The sequence below is a fragment of the Drosophila novamexicana genome, unplaced genomic scaffold (genome assembly GCF_003285875.2).
Source record: "Drosophila novamexicana strain 15010-1031.04,08,12 unplaced genomic scaffold, DnovRS2.1 tig00000024-arrow-pilon, whole genome shotgun sequence".
NCBI lineage: Eukaryota > Metazoa > Arthropoda > Insecta > Diptera > Drosophilidae > Drosophila > Drosophila novamexicana.
The window spans coordinates 2,346,810-2,360,506 of NW_020824768.1; the positions used below are offsets into that span (position 1 = coordinate 2,346,810).

Sequence of the window (13,697 nt, forward strand, 5' to 3'; positions counted from 1 at the left end):
GCCCAAAACCTTGACATGTTCCCTCCAGTTGCCTCCTGTAAGTTCGCTGCACTTCACATGTGAGAAAAGCTGTCCGAAATGTTCAAGCAAGCAAATTGAACTTGAGGTAAACATGCAACTTCCTTCCTAGTGGGGTTTTCCTTAGCTTATCCTTGGGCTCCCAGCCGCAACGAGGACACATTTCTCGCATGGCATGCAAAGCTGCCATTTTGCGGAGTCGTGAAGCGCCTGGGACATTTTAGGGCTAATTAAATCCAAAACATGTGACTGCGAAAAAAAATAGGCGAATGCTAAACACTTTCCGGCATTGACATTTCTGCCAGTTGGCTGCAAATATTGCGCATACGCCACGTCCTCCAGACAGCCCGCCAGCCAGCCGGCCAGTTAAGTAGCCCGCCGGAGAGTCCAGATTTATGTTATGTCAATGGCTTTTCGTTTTTTTTTTGTCCACAATTAACCAAATGCATTGGCGCAAAAAATGCACGCCAGGAAGCGGCTGTCCGTGATATTTATGACATTTTAAAGGCTGGCATCCGGCTAACAAGGCGAGTCCTTGTCTTAAAGCTGCCTGCCCGAGTATCCTGGCCAATTAAAAATGCGGCGCTGGCTTATCGCACGCGCAACCAGGAGTTTTCTTTGGTTAAAAGTTTTACACAATTTTCCACGCCCCTCCTCCCCCTGTGCAAAGGTGTTGAAAGTTGGGCGCAACTTTGCGCCAGAGGCCCCTTGTATACCACGAACCGGGCTTTAATCCGGCTTGCTAGCTTTATTGCGCTGATAAGAAATTAATGTGCATGAATTTATTGGTGCGAGTCGCTGCCTGCTGGCAATTAGCAAGCTAATCAAATAAGCCCCAGCTAATTGTTGTTAGCTGTTGCCACTTGCCAGCTGCGAGTTTCGACAGTCGAGTTTCAGTAGAGTCTCGACCCATCCAGCGCCAGAATCTTAAGCCCGTAGCAGAGTGTCATGGCCATTTCGAGTATGGCATACATCTGCATGCTATACACGAGTATAATCTTGACTAGAGCTCTGATAAAGTTCGCCGCATTCAGCACGGAGAGGCTCCTCATCTGGAGAAACATGTGAAGCGCGCCATTCCCAAATCCGTAGAGGCAGTGCATTATGTAGGGTATCATAAATAACCAGTTGCAATTATAGCGCACCAAAACACGGCCCCGCAACACCTGGTGACTGGGCAGGCATAAAGCCAGCACGGCGGGCATGGTATAGAAACTTGCCTGTATCAGAGCCGGCCATATGTTTAGTATACGCACTCCCAGCATTTCCTGTTTCGATTCGGTATAGAAGTACAACTGCGGATGAAGCAGCATGCCCCAGCAGCTGAGAACCAACACCAGATACATTCGATAGAGCTTCATTTTAAATCGGCATATCGATAGGCAATGGCACAATTTTTCATAGTACACCTAGCTTTTTAGTTGACTTTCTGATGTTTATATCAAAGTTCTGGGATTGTTAAACTGTAGAAACTCATAGCTGATAACGAATGGCTTACAATCCCTTCTGATTAATAGAAGTAAGCGATAATATATCGATTGGATCAAGAAATCGATAAGGTATTAGTTGGGGCAAGTATTATCTACGATATCGCCAGAACCAGGAAATTGACAAGACAGCGTTGGCGCAATTAATCGACTAAAGAGTGATTTAAACAAGTAATCTACAAGATAGCAAATTTCACAAGTGATCGATTTGTCGTTGGTTTCATCAAATAATCGAAAACATATCGATTCGAGCAAGTAAACAACAAGATATCGCATAGAAGAAATAATCGACAATATATCGGTTATAAGTAAGTAATTTATAAAATATCGGTTGAAAAACAACTCGATTAAATATTAAATAGAACAAGTAATCTAAAACATATCGATTGGGCGAGTGATCGAAAAGATTTATACAAAAGTGAAATAAAAGCCAGATACATTAAGCTAACATGGCTTTATCTGTTACCAGATTCAAAGCTGGCATAGTTAAAAACTCTTTAAAAAGTTAATTTATATAAATTTGGAGCTTAAATAAGAACACTACACTACATTATCGATTAACGATAGCAAATATACACGGGAATATCGATGTACAATAACACAATATTTAATACGCTGAGCTTTTATGTTGTTTATCAGTTATTTATATCAAAGTGCGTCAGTTTTAATTTGTAAGGGTAAATAAATCAATTTTTGGCTGATTAAGAACTGCCTGAAAGCCATTGTGTGCTTTTCTCATTATCTGATACACGAGCTTTAACATCAATTAGCAATAGATTATATTTAAGACGATGGTAAAATCTTGTAGCTATGCGAGGCTTTTAATGAATAGATATGAGGCCGTGCGCTTGGGAGCTTCTACCCCCAGCTTCGTTTTCCTTAACTGCCTCATAAGTCCCTTTGATGCGTTTCTCCTGGTCACATCTAGAAACCTCACACCCTCCGCAGCGGCGTAATAAAAAACACACGTTGGCACACCTCATGCGGTGACAACGGCAAGGGAAACTATATACAACCCCAGCTCTGTTTGTCTAAGACCCGCGCAAAATATGACCAAGCGCCGAAAGTCCTTTAAGCACTCGCCACAGGACAGCCCCGAGGACATAAAAAGGCCTAAACAGAATTTCGCACTAATGCCAGCGACAAGTCAAACTGAAGGCTGGAATCTCCGCCAGCGAGCGCTGAATTTATGTGCTCCGGGGCGGCAACTTCATTATGCAGTGACCTACAATGAAATGGGCTGCCGTTGCACAAAATTTATGTGCAAAGTTGAGAGACAGCCTAAGTACCGGGGGCTTGGCCAGACAACTTCAAGTTCCTCTAGCTCTATGCTGACAAGGCAGCCAGTTAAAAGAATCAAAGTTTCAGCTGAGATAAAAAATGATATAAAATAAAACCAAAACCTCAATTGCCGTGGATATTGAAGAACCATAGAAACCCAACGATAACATCGCCTAATCAGCTAACATAGACGATGGCTGGGCCACAGGCAGTCTATAAGTAGCCGTCCGATCGAGAGGTATGCATCCAAAACTTCTGCTGCTATTCGCTTGCCTCAGCCTGGCCAAGGGACTGGATCAGCTGCGCTATGACAACTACAAGCTGTACAAAGTTCAAATCGAGGATGTGCAACAGAGTCAGCTACTTAATGAAAATGAGAGAGCTCTCAAGGTAGGCCAAGTCAATCGAGAAGGCTCCTCCATATAGCCCACTCTTCTCCTCAGCTCAGCAGCTGGCGTGAGGCGCGTCATCCGGGCGACTACTCGGACTTTATGTTGCCACCCCAGAGCCAGGAGGCTTTCGAGGATCTGCTCAATAGGCACAACTTCAGCTACAGCGTCAAGATTGACAACGTGCAGCGCCTGATCGACGCACAGCGTCCAAAGCAACGCACCAGCCAAATGGAGTGGACGCAGTACCACACGCTGGACGAGATCTACGCCTCGCTGCATATGACCGAGGCGCATTATCCTATACATAGCAACGAGTGGATTACCTCGGCCACCATCACGTATTTCATAGATGAACTACTCGTGCCTGGTAAGCCAGCTGTTAAGGATATAGCCCGGAATGTGGACTGGTACATAATACACGAGCTGAATGTGGACGGTTTTACGTACTCGCATGGCATGGTGAGTGCCGAAAAGAAGTCACTTGCTGGCGATATAAACTCAAGATTAGATTATATCTAGAGCATAAAAGTTGCCAAAAAGTGTACTAGACCCCGTTAAGCCTTATCAACTTCTTTGTTGGGAGTCATTAAATAAATAATTGACTTTTGATTTAAGGAACGTCTGTAGCGCAAATCTAGATTTCCCTCGGATCCCGCGGGCGAGTGCATTGGCACAGATGTGAATCGAAACTTTAACTATCGCTGGATGGGTAAATTTGAATGTTCACGTACTTATTGTGGAATATCTAATAAGATAGTCTGCGTTTCTTATAAGAATCTGATTTAATTTCCTTCTATCAAAATCTTTTAATGCTAACTTCTAGTGGCTGGCGCTTTAGATGATCCTTGCTCTTGCGGGTCCCTTTGCTACATCCGATCCGGAGATAAATCAGCTGACCCGTTACATAAACAATTCGATACCGGAAGATTCCATTAAAATCTATATTTCCCTGCATTCGTATAGCCAACTTGTGCTTTCACCTTGGGTCACACCGCGGATGAGTTTCCCGAGCATTATCCCCAGATGATGAGGGTTGCTCAGGGATTTGATGATTCTCTGGCCAGTCGCTATGGTACAGAGTTCACTTGCGGCTCCAGTGCCGCAACCCTCTGTAAGTTCTGCAAGTTCTTCATAAATTCCAGCCTAAGCTATCTATCTTTGAATATTTCAGATGCCATTTTTGGTTCAGGCCAGGACTGGACTAACGGTGTGAAGAACATAACCATGCCGTACACCATAGAGTTGCGCGATAAGGGCGAATACGGATTCCTGCTGCCGCCGGAGTATATAATACCCGTGGCACGTGAAGTGACCGAGGGATTTGTAAGCATGATAACGGCTGCCCGGGGAATAGATGTCTTGTAAGCGCCTTAGCACTCAATAAAGAAACCCCCCAAACGGAAAACAGCCCCCCCGTTCGCAAGCCCATGCCAGCGACGGCGCCACTGTGCTCAGAGCTTTTGGGCTCCGCCCCAAAAACGAACGGCACGCCGAAGCTTCCAATCAGCGACGACGATGCGGAAAACTGAAACGAATGCTGCCGAGCTCTGGCCTTGATAAGGAAGAGCAGCAGCAGCAGCAGCAGCAGCAGCAGCAGCTAACAGCTAACGGTTCGGTTGCATTTTCTTTTTTATTTGCCATACTGGCTGCTTTTCCGTTTTGTTTTGCCATTTTCATTGCTTTTCTTTTTTTGCGCCAAGTGTGAAAGGCGCCGTTGGCCGCCAAGTCTCCGCCTATTTTCAACGCGCGCGCAGCATCCTGCTGGATGGCAGCTCGGCAGCATGCATGCGGCCTGGCTACACATAACTGTGTATAGCCTTATGAGAGGGGGTGTGTGGGTGGGCAGCGGAGGGGGGGTTGGGGGGCTGCGAGGCTCCTACTCGTATGCGCGTCAGCAAACAAAAATAAACGCAACGAATGGGAAGCGACCAACGAAATGCTTCAGCTGCCACAACATGGCGTCTATCCGGGCTTATGTGCTTGGCCCACATACACACACACACAGGCACACACACAGTTACACATATCTTTATGTACATGTATATATAACATGGTCGTATAACGGGCATGTCTATTATTATTATTGTTGCCTTGCACTTATTTTTTTCAATTTGTCTAATGAAATTGCTTTTTCCACTTGCACGCTGCAGAAAGCAGCCAAAAAAAAGAGGATGGAAAAAAAACCAACAGAAATCTTGGAAAATTTCGAGAAAATATCACGTTGACACTTTTCGCCATTGCGTTGGCTGCATGTAGCATAAGATGTACATACATGTGTGTGCGTGTGTGTGTGTGTGCTTGCCTTTTTTACTCACTGCTCATTCTGCATATAAATTGAAATTTACGAGGCTCGCTTTTCTTCTTGTTGCTGTTGCTGCTGCTGCTGCTGTTGTCAGTTGCACCTTTATGACAATTTTCCTTGCTGCCACTTTTCTATTTTATCGTTTTATTTTTTATTTTTTCTCAACATTTCTGTTGAATGTGTTGCGCATATTACGGTGATGAATTTTTCTCTTTGAGTTATGCAAGCGCTCAGATGCGGGCGGGTGCGGAGCTCAGGGCCAGCCAGCAATATAAGCTTACTTAGCCAAATTGCCGTAGCGCAAATGAAGGATACGAAATTTGCCTAATAAAATTGTCCAATGCAATCAGTTATGGCTTGGATTAGTCCAAATGCATCTTAAGACAAAATATCTTAAAAGCTTTTTTATACCTTCAAAACAAATAAAGTATCAAATAATCAAATCTTACGTAGAGGGCAATGCAATAACTCTCCAAAATGTGGCTCAAAGTTGATAGATGTAATGTGAAAGATTGTTGATCCCTATATACTATTCTAGAAGCTACATATCAAATTTGGTAATTCTAGTGCTCAAAAAACAGAATTTCGATATTAATTGTTATCGATTGTTTGGAAACTGGACAATTTGTCGGTATCGATTATCAGAAACAATAGATAGAAGGACCTACGTTTAAAGATTCAAGTCCCTAGTTCTTATAGATTCAAAGATCCACGCGTTCATACATACGGACGTACAAAGGACGAACAGAAAGACAGACGGACAGAAGGACATACGGACAAACGGATAGACCAAAGGACAGATAGACGGACAGTCAGATAGACATGGCTTAAAAAAAAGATTATCAAAAAATCAAGAGATTTGGAAGTAAAACTAAAGTCAAGATTGGACACATGCAAGTTGATTCAGTTTTTACTAAGTTATTGATGTTTAAAATTTAGAAGGAATATTTACTTCGGAAGCAAGCAACAAAATTGATGAAATAAAACACAATTTAGGCAAGTACATAATAGTTTTCTTGTAAAACAAATGGAAAGAAATTGAACACAATTAATAACCAAAATGTTTCGGAACCCTAAAAATCATTTCAGTTCTAAAAAAGTTATATAAGCTAGGAAGAAGTGAGTCAAGGCCAGATCAGTCATAGCTAGATGAATTGTCGCCATATCTCTGATTGTCTTTGATACATTTATAGACAATTAAAGTAACTCATTTTAGCACTCACTGCACGACTGCGGGGTGTAGAAAGCATTTGACATTGTTGGACAGCTGTATTGATTCATTAGAAGTAAGTTTCGATCCGGTTGGCGTTCAATTATGAATCGAGTGCGGGAAGGCGGCCACTCCAATTTGATAATTCAATTCTGCAATCAATGCTGATGACAGCCAATCAAAAATCAAATCAAATGCGCTGGCTTTACACATGGCCAAGCCCCAAAGCCGAAATCGCTTTAATTGCTGCCAAGGCAATAAACCTCAACGGCAATTGACGCTTGACACTTGAGCGCTGAGAACCAAGCGGATCGGACAACAGCTGGCTAAGGCACCATCCGCCAGCCTGGGGACTGTGTCTCCAGCGAAAGTATGACGACGACGATGAGGATGACGACGACAAAGCTGGGCTTCGATATTCCCAGCGCGCGTCATGAAGCTGCGGCGTCTGCGCCATTTTTGGATGCAATGGCAATGAGAATGACCAGATCGAGAGAAAGAGTCTTAGGCAAGCGCATAGTGCACCATTTCGTGCCGAACCGAGATCCAAGAGGAGCTGACGGAGCTGACGGTACGCCTACCAAGAGTTATGACAGGCCACAGAGCTGTGCCTCCTTAAAAGGCAAAAGGTGCGTCCGTTTATGGACTGACGGCGACGATGGCGTGTTGACAATGATGTGGATGATTGGTGTTTTCTGTTGTTTCGTAAGATGCAGCAGCAAGGGTAACCGTTCCCGACAACCCAACCCCATCCTCATACCCGCCCGTCAACCCAGTTGCCCAACTGGTCCCGTTCACGTTTCCTGTGAATCGGCAGAAAGCAGCACAGATCAGCAGGCCTCGGGAGTAGAGAGTCGCGTATCGAGGCAAATGTGCGTCGTCGCCGCGTTGCCTTATATGAACCGAGGAGACATTCGTCTAGACGGGCTGGAAAAAATCACAGCAGAATCATTCAGCAATGCCAAGTTTGGATGCAGCTACTCAATGATTGCCATGAATGAAACCCACGAAGCGGCCAGCGAGCAATTAGTATGCGCCGATTGTGATCACTCGGAAGTAATGCTAATTTTTCTTTTTTTTTTTCCTTCTCTCTTACCAGCTAGCCCTAACTCCCAGCCCAGCGCCTTTCACTTGCTCAGCAGCTACTGGGCTAGTTTTTTTCTCTCTCTAAGTTGCCCAAAAATGGTCTGATGCAACGGCCCAGGAGATGTCATTAACATTAGAGAGCAGGTGAATGAATGCAGCTGACAGGCGACAGGCGACAGCTGAGCTGCTGAGCAGCTCCATTATGCAGTCGGAGGCAGCTTGTCTATGCCATTAAGGGCGTTAACAGGGAGCATTAGTAACCTGGACGCAACACCTGACGCAGCGTCGACAACAACAACACCAACAACAGCAAGGAGGTCAACTTCAGACAAAGGCATGCAAATGCGATTTTCCCGCAGCCCGAACTGAAGTAAGAAAAACAACTTTTACGCTAAGCAGATGAACAACATTTGCATACAAGCCCAGTCTGTGCCCAGCCTGGCAACAGTTTCTTTTTCTCTTCTTTTGGTAGCGAAATCAAAAGCTTTTTAAAGGATATTTCATATAATTTCACGCTTAAGAGACAAGCAACATGCGGACAAGTTGTTTGCTTGGTGGCCAAGGAAATTGGAAAAAAAAAACGCCGGGAAAAGCTGGCCGTAAACACTTGAGACCGCGACCCCCAAAACAGTCAAGAGCAGCCGTTGCTTTACCCACGTGCCAAGCTGCTTAGGAAAAAATGCGACAGACCTCGAGCTCGTCCTTCGTCCTTACATTTGATTGGCGCAGCCCGTTGTTGTTGTTGTTGTTGCCGCTGCGAAATAATTTGCATGCGCCTTTTAAATCAATTATTGTTAAATATTTATTTCTTGCCAGTCCATTTTAGAGGGGTTCGCCTGTAGCCTCGTCCATATTATCCTAACATAAATTACATGATTGATTTCATTCGAGCGCAACAATAGAACTGTGCCACATAGGAGTATAAACAGGAGCAGGAGCAGGAGCACAGGACACAGAGCTCAGAGCACACAATGCGTAAGCAGAAGAGAAAACAATGGGGGCAAAAAGTAAACAAAATGCAAATACGCTTCTTTCTTGGGCTCTGACATTGGCTTTGGCTTTCGTTCGTTTGCGTTCGTTCTCCTTGGCCCCGGCTTTGGCTTAGGGCCTTGATTAAAAAGCTTCTGAATTAGCATATCATTTAGTGCAATATCTATAAATACTTAGAAGCACACGACCGATAAGCAGGGCCGTGGTCTGAGAATATGATATAAGAATGTGCCACGCATACGAATAGGTAGACTCTCAATGGATCTGTCAAGCGTGAGAGTGGAGCAGTCTATATATAAAAACTTTCCCTAATTGACTGAATTATTGACTGATTGGTAATCAATCCACAACTCAAATCGCAGTAGATTATGAAGTCGAAATACTGCCTGTAGTTATATCCCTTATGAGATGTGGAGCGCGGAGTTTTAGACAATTTCACTTTCAACTGTGAAAAATAAGTGAAAAACTAAAAAATGTTTGCTTACCATTCGATCGATTTTGAAATCATCATCAACAGATCCTGCGAAAAGTTCAAATCTTCCGAAGAATGGCGGTCGAAGGATATCAGAGCGAATTCTATATTCTTCATCAAGTCAATTTTTAAAAGCTCTACAATATAAAATAATGAGAAGGGAATAAATTAACGATAATCTTTGATTGTATTTTTTTTCATCCAATACTCTTCAAAATCATTTTTACACATGGAAGTTTCATGTAGATTTAAACAGGTTTAAATTTCACACATGTCGGGAATGGGTTAAAAAATTAATTCCAAAAATGTGTGTATATAAACTAGTCTCGGACAACGCCGGGTAATACCAGCTTGTTTATTATATATACGCCTTTATATTTTGCTTTTCAATGCTAAAAATTGCATTTGTATTTTTAACGATTAAAATGTTTTTAATTTAAAGTACACTGTTTTACTTACGAATATACATAAAGACTAGCAGTTATTCCCCGGCCTTGCCCGTGTCAAGTTCTGTGCCCATAATTTTAGACATAACTTTTTCAACCAATCCTCGTCCGTGAAAATTTTAAAGCTTACCAATCAGTCAGTCAGGAAAAATTGTTTTCTATACAGAGATTGAAATGTTATATTTTTCTAGAATAACTATTCTGGGCGATACGAAGTTCCATTCTGAACATTTGGAATTTTTCACACAGACAACCTATATCAGTAGCTATATTTATTTAGGCTCGTTTCTTTATATCTATATATATATATATTTTATTTTGATTTTTTTTCAGTCAGTTTATTTTGTATGGCTCGTCCGCTGTTGGCGCATCGCTGGAGCAATGTGTAGAGAGTCGTGTGTTTTGCTCACTGGCGCGTTGACATCGCCATCAAAATGCTTTGACGTGGTTTTTGATTGACAGGAAACTCATAAATAATTCATGTCATTAAATCATGTTACATTTTTTTTCTCCTTCAGCTTTCTGCTTCATCTTCTGCAGCCGCAGCAGCCGCGGCAGCAACATCTTCAGCTCCCTACTGGGAGCTACGGTTGGCGGGGCTGCGGCATCCCAGGTCCGGCTATTGAAACGGGTTTCTTTGGCAAGTGGACGGAGGACTGCAAGTGCTGGGCAGTTAGTCAGCTCTGCTCAGGTCTATGCACAAGACCTAGCAATTAAATGTCAAAACTGAGCCACACCACCCCGCCCCCTCAGCCCCGTTCCCCTCCCCCTCTTCATTCGCCCCCTAAGTGCATGTAACTGTAACTCAATTCACGGGGACGAAGCGCAGCACTCGGGCATTTTTTTTTTTTAATATTTCTTGCTGGGAAAACTTGAAGGAAATAAGTTTTCAATGAATATAATTATGCAAAGCAGTTGGGTGCGCCATTCTCGGACCTCTTTGGAGGCGCTAAAAAACGCATTAAAATTACCAGAACTGACGAAGATGACAAAAACAAAAAGCTCCAAAAAAAACAACACACAAAATGGTGATATGAAAGCAGCTTGGGCATATTTAAATAATTCAGCTCGTAGCCACCCCCCCCCCCCCTTCCTCTCCACTCGGCCTGTCATAATATTTTCATATTATTGCTTGTTTTAATTCCTTGTTTCAAGATTTCATATTTTTTTTATTCAGCTTTTTTTCTGGCTGCCATTTTCTTAACGTTTGCTGTCAATTGTCCTTCAGCGTGTCTGACAGGCAAAAGTTTTTAATTTTTATCAAAGATTTTCGGCGCAGTTTTTAATGAAATTTCTGTCGCTGGGCAGACGCCCGAAAAGGATTCGCCCGCTTGCCGCGCATAATTTGCATAAATTTTATTTATTTTTTTTTTGTTGTATTTTTGCGGAAGCCATTTTTAATTTGTGATTTTCCTTGCGAGTGTCCTTAAGGCAGCTTTTCCGGCAACTTTTGCGTGCGGTTTTAATTAAAGTAATTTATGAGGAGCCTGTTCCGATCGTGGCTGCTGTTTACTTAAAGCTGGGCAAATCATTTTAATTGCTTTGCGAGATTCGCTATATTTTTTTTTTTTGTAGCAGCAGCAGCATTAGTGCCACGCCCACTCGACGACCAGCCAGAGCTTTGTTGTCGATGGTATGCGGCGATAATAATTACACGTCACGCTGCCACGCAATCAAAACATTATTTGTGCAAAATCACGGAGCTGAACTGAAGCGGAAGTGATGAAGGACTTCAGCACTTATTGGCTGCACGCGTTCTCGACAACGACGACAACGACGACCAAAAAGAAAAAAGTTTAAACAATTTTTGGTTGCCCTCAACCGCACCCCATTTGCATTACCGGCCCAGAGCCAGGCCAGGCCAGGTCTAGAGTCAGCGCCAAAAACAGCAGCAAAACCAACGCCCGATGACGCCGCCCAACTCCCAACTCCCAGCTCTGCTGTCCCTGGGGCCGCCACTTCGCGCGTGTAAAATTCAACGCAACGCGTGCGGTCACGTGGCGGGCGGGCGGACGGGCGGACGGGCGGGCGCACGGACACGCCCACATGCATGATAGTCGCAATCGCTTTGCTGAGATTTCAACAAAAAAAAATCTGTGGCACGGCAACGCATCGAACATCAGTCAAAAATGATTTCTGTCCAGTGCCAATCAACGGAAGAGGAAGAGCAGCGACTAACAACGCAAAATTGACGAAAATTATGTAAATTGTTTTCCCATTTTGTGACTACGGGTGGTACGTGGGAGGGTAGTGGGAGGGTTGTTAGCCAACGAAAGGAGTGCGAAAATTTGCCTAAATGCTTTACAGCCAAACGGCGAAACGAAACATGGCAGGAGTCTGTGCCGCAGGGACAAACAAGGACATCTCCAAACTGTTGCACACAAACAATGTGACAGAAACATGTGTTGCCACAATCAACAACGGCAGATCCCCGCCTCGTGGCATGCAAATGCCGGGCTGCAACCCTTTGACAAGGCCCACAACATTTACAATTGACTGACGATATCAGATATTTTCATACTTCTGGCTGTCGCAGTGTAGCCTATTACTTAAACAAAGACGACAAAACAATATCTAATAAAAACGAGCTATTAAGATATATTTACTCTAAATAAAAATGCTCTCCCAGATAATGCTCCCAGATTAAGATGCCATATTGAGAAAAAGGCCAAATCATGAACAAAAGCAAAGCCTTATGAAAATCGGATGAGTTTTGACCAAGTTATGGGGTTGGGAAATTTTGATCCATGCATATATGGGATATCTGAGGTTCCATTTTACCATGAATTTCGACCAAAAATCATGTTCCCAGATTTAGATGCAAAATTGATCTACGAGTCAAACCATGAATAAAAATGCAAACCATATGAAAATCGGATGAGTTTTGACCAAGTTATGGGGTTGGGAAATTTTGATCCATGCATATATGGGATATCTGAGGTTCCATTTTACCATGAATTTCGACCAAAAATCATGTTCCCAGATTTAGATGCAAAATTGATCTACGAGTCAAACCATGAATAAAAAGCCAAGCCTTATGAAAATCGGTTGAGTTTTGACCAAGTTATGGGGTTGGGAAATTTTGATCTATGCCTATATAGGATATCTGAGGTTCCATTTTAACATGAATTTCGACCAAAAATCATGTTCCCAGATTTAGATGCAAAATTGATCTACGAGTCAAATCATGAATAAAAAGCCAAGCCTTATGAAAATCTGTTGAGTTTTGACCGAGTTATGGGGTTGGGAAAGTTTGATCTATGCCTATATAGGATATCTGAGGTTCCATTTTAACATGAATTTCGACCAAAAATCATGTTCCCAGATTTAGATGCAAAATTGTTCTAGAGGTCAAACCATGAATAAAAATGCAAACCATATGAAAATCGGATGAGTTTTGACCAAGTTATGGGGTTGGGAAATTTTGATCCATGCATATATGGGATATCTGAGGTTCCATTTTAACATGAATTTCGACCAAAAATCATGTTCCCAGATTTAGATGCAAAATTGATCTACGAGTCAAACCATGAATAAAAAGCCAAGCCTTATGAAAATCGGTTGAGTTTTGACCGAGTTATGGGGTTGGGAAAGTTTGATCTATGCCTATATAGGATATCTGAGGTTCCATGTTAACATGAATTTCGACCAAAAATCATGTTCCCAGATTTAGATGCAAAACTGATCTACGAGTCAAACCATGAATAAAAAGCCAAGCCTTATGAAAATCGGTTGAGTTTTGACCAAGTTATGGGGTTGGGAAAGTTTGATCTATGCTTATATAGGATATCTGAGGGTCCATTTTAACATGAATTTCGACCAAAAATCATGTTCCCAGATTTAGATGCAAAATTGATCTACGAGTCAAACCATGAATAAAAAGCCAAGCCTTATGAAAATCGGTTGAGTTTTGACCAAGTTATGGGGTTGGGAAAGTTTGATCTATGCCTATATAGGATATCTGAGGTTCCATTTTAACATGAATTTCGACCAAAAATCATGTTCCCAGATTT

The 13,697-nt window shown here is 42.8% G+C and overlaps 2 protein-coding genes and 1 pseudogene across 2 annotated transcripts; 2 read left to right on the plus strand and 1 right to left on the minus strand.

The window, feature by feature from the left end:
- Positions 1-749: 749 nt before the first annotated feature.
- LOC115771198 lies at positions 750-1,443 on the minus strand. Its single transcript, XM_030716796.1, has one exon. The coding sequence runs from the start codon at positions 1,377-1,379 to the stop codon at positions 912-914; it is 468 nt and encodes a 155-aa protein (XP_030572656.1). The 5' UTR covers positions 1,380-1,443; the 3' UTR covers positions 750-911.
- Positions 1,444-3,026: 1,583 nt separating this feature from the next.
- Positions 3,027-4,543, plus strand: LOC115771235 (annotated as a pseudogene).
- Positions 4,544-7,052: 2,509 nt separating this feature from the next.
- Positions 7,053-8,545, plus strand: LOC115771197. Its single transcript, XM_030716795.1, has 2 exons — positions 7,053-7,719; positions 7,790-8,545. Exons 1-2 carry the CDS (start codon positions 7,063-7,065, stop codon positions 7,859-7,861), a joined length of 729 nt encoding a protein of 242 aa, XP_030572655.1. The 5' UTR covers positions 7,053-7,062; the 3' UTR covers positions 7,862-8,545.
- Positions 8,546-13,697: the final 5,152 nt, after the last annotated feature.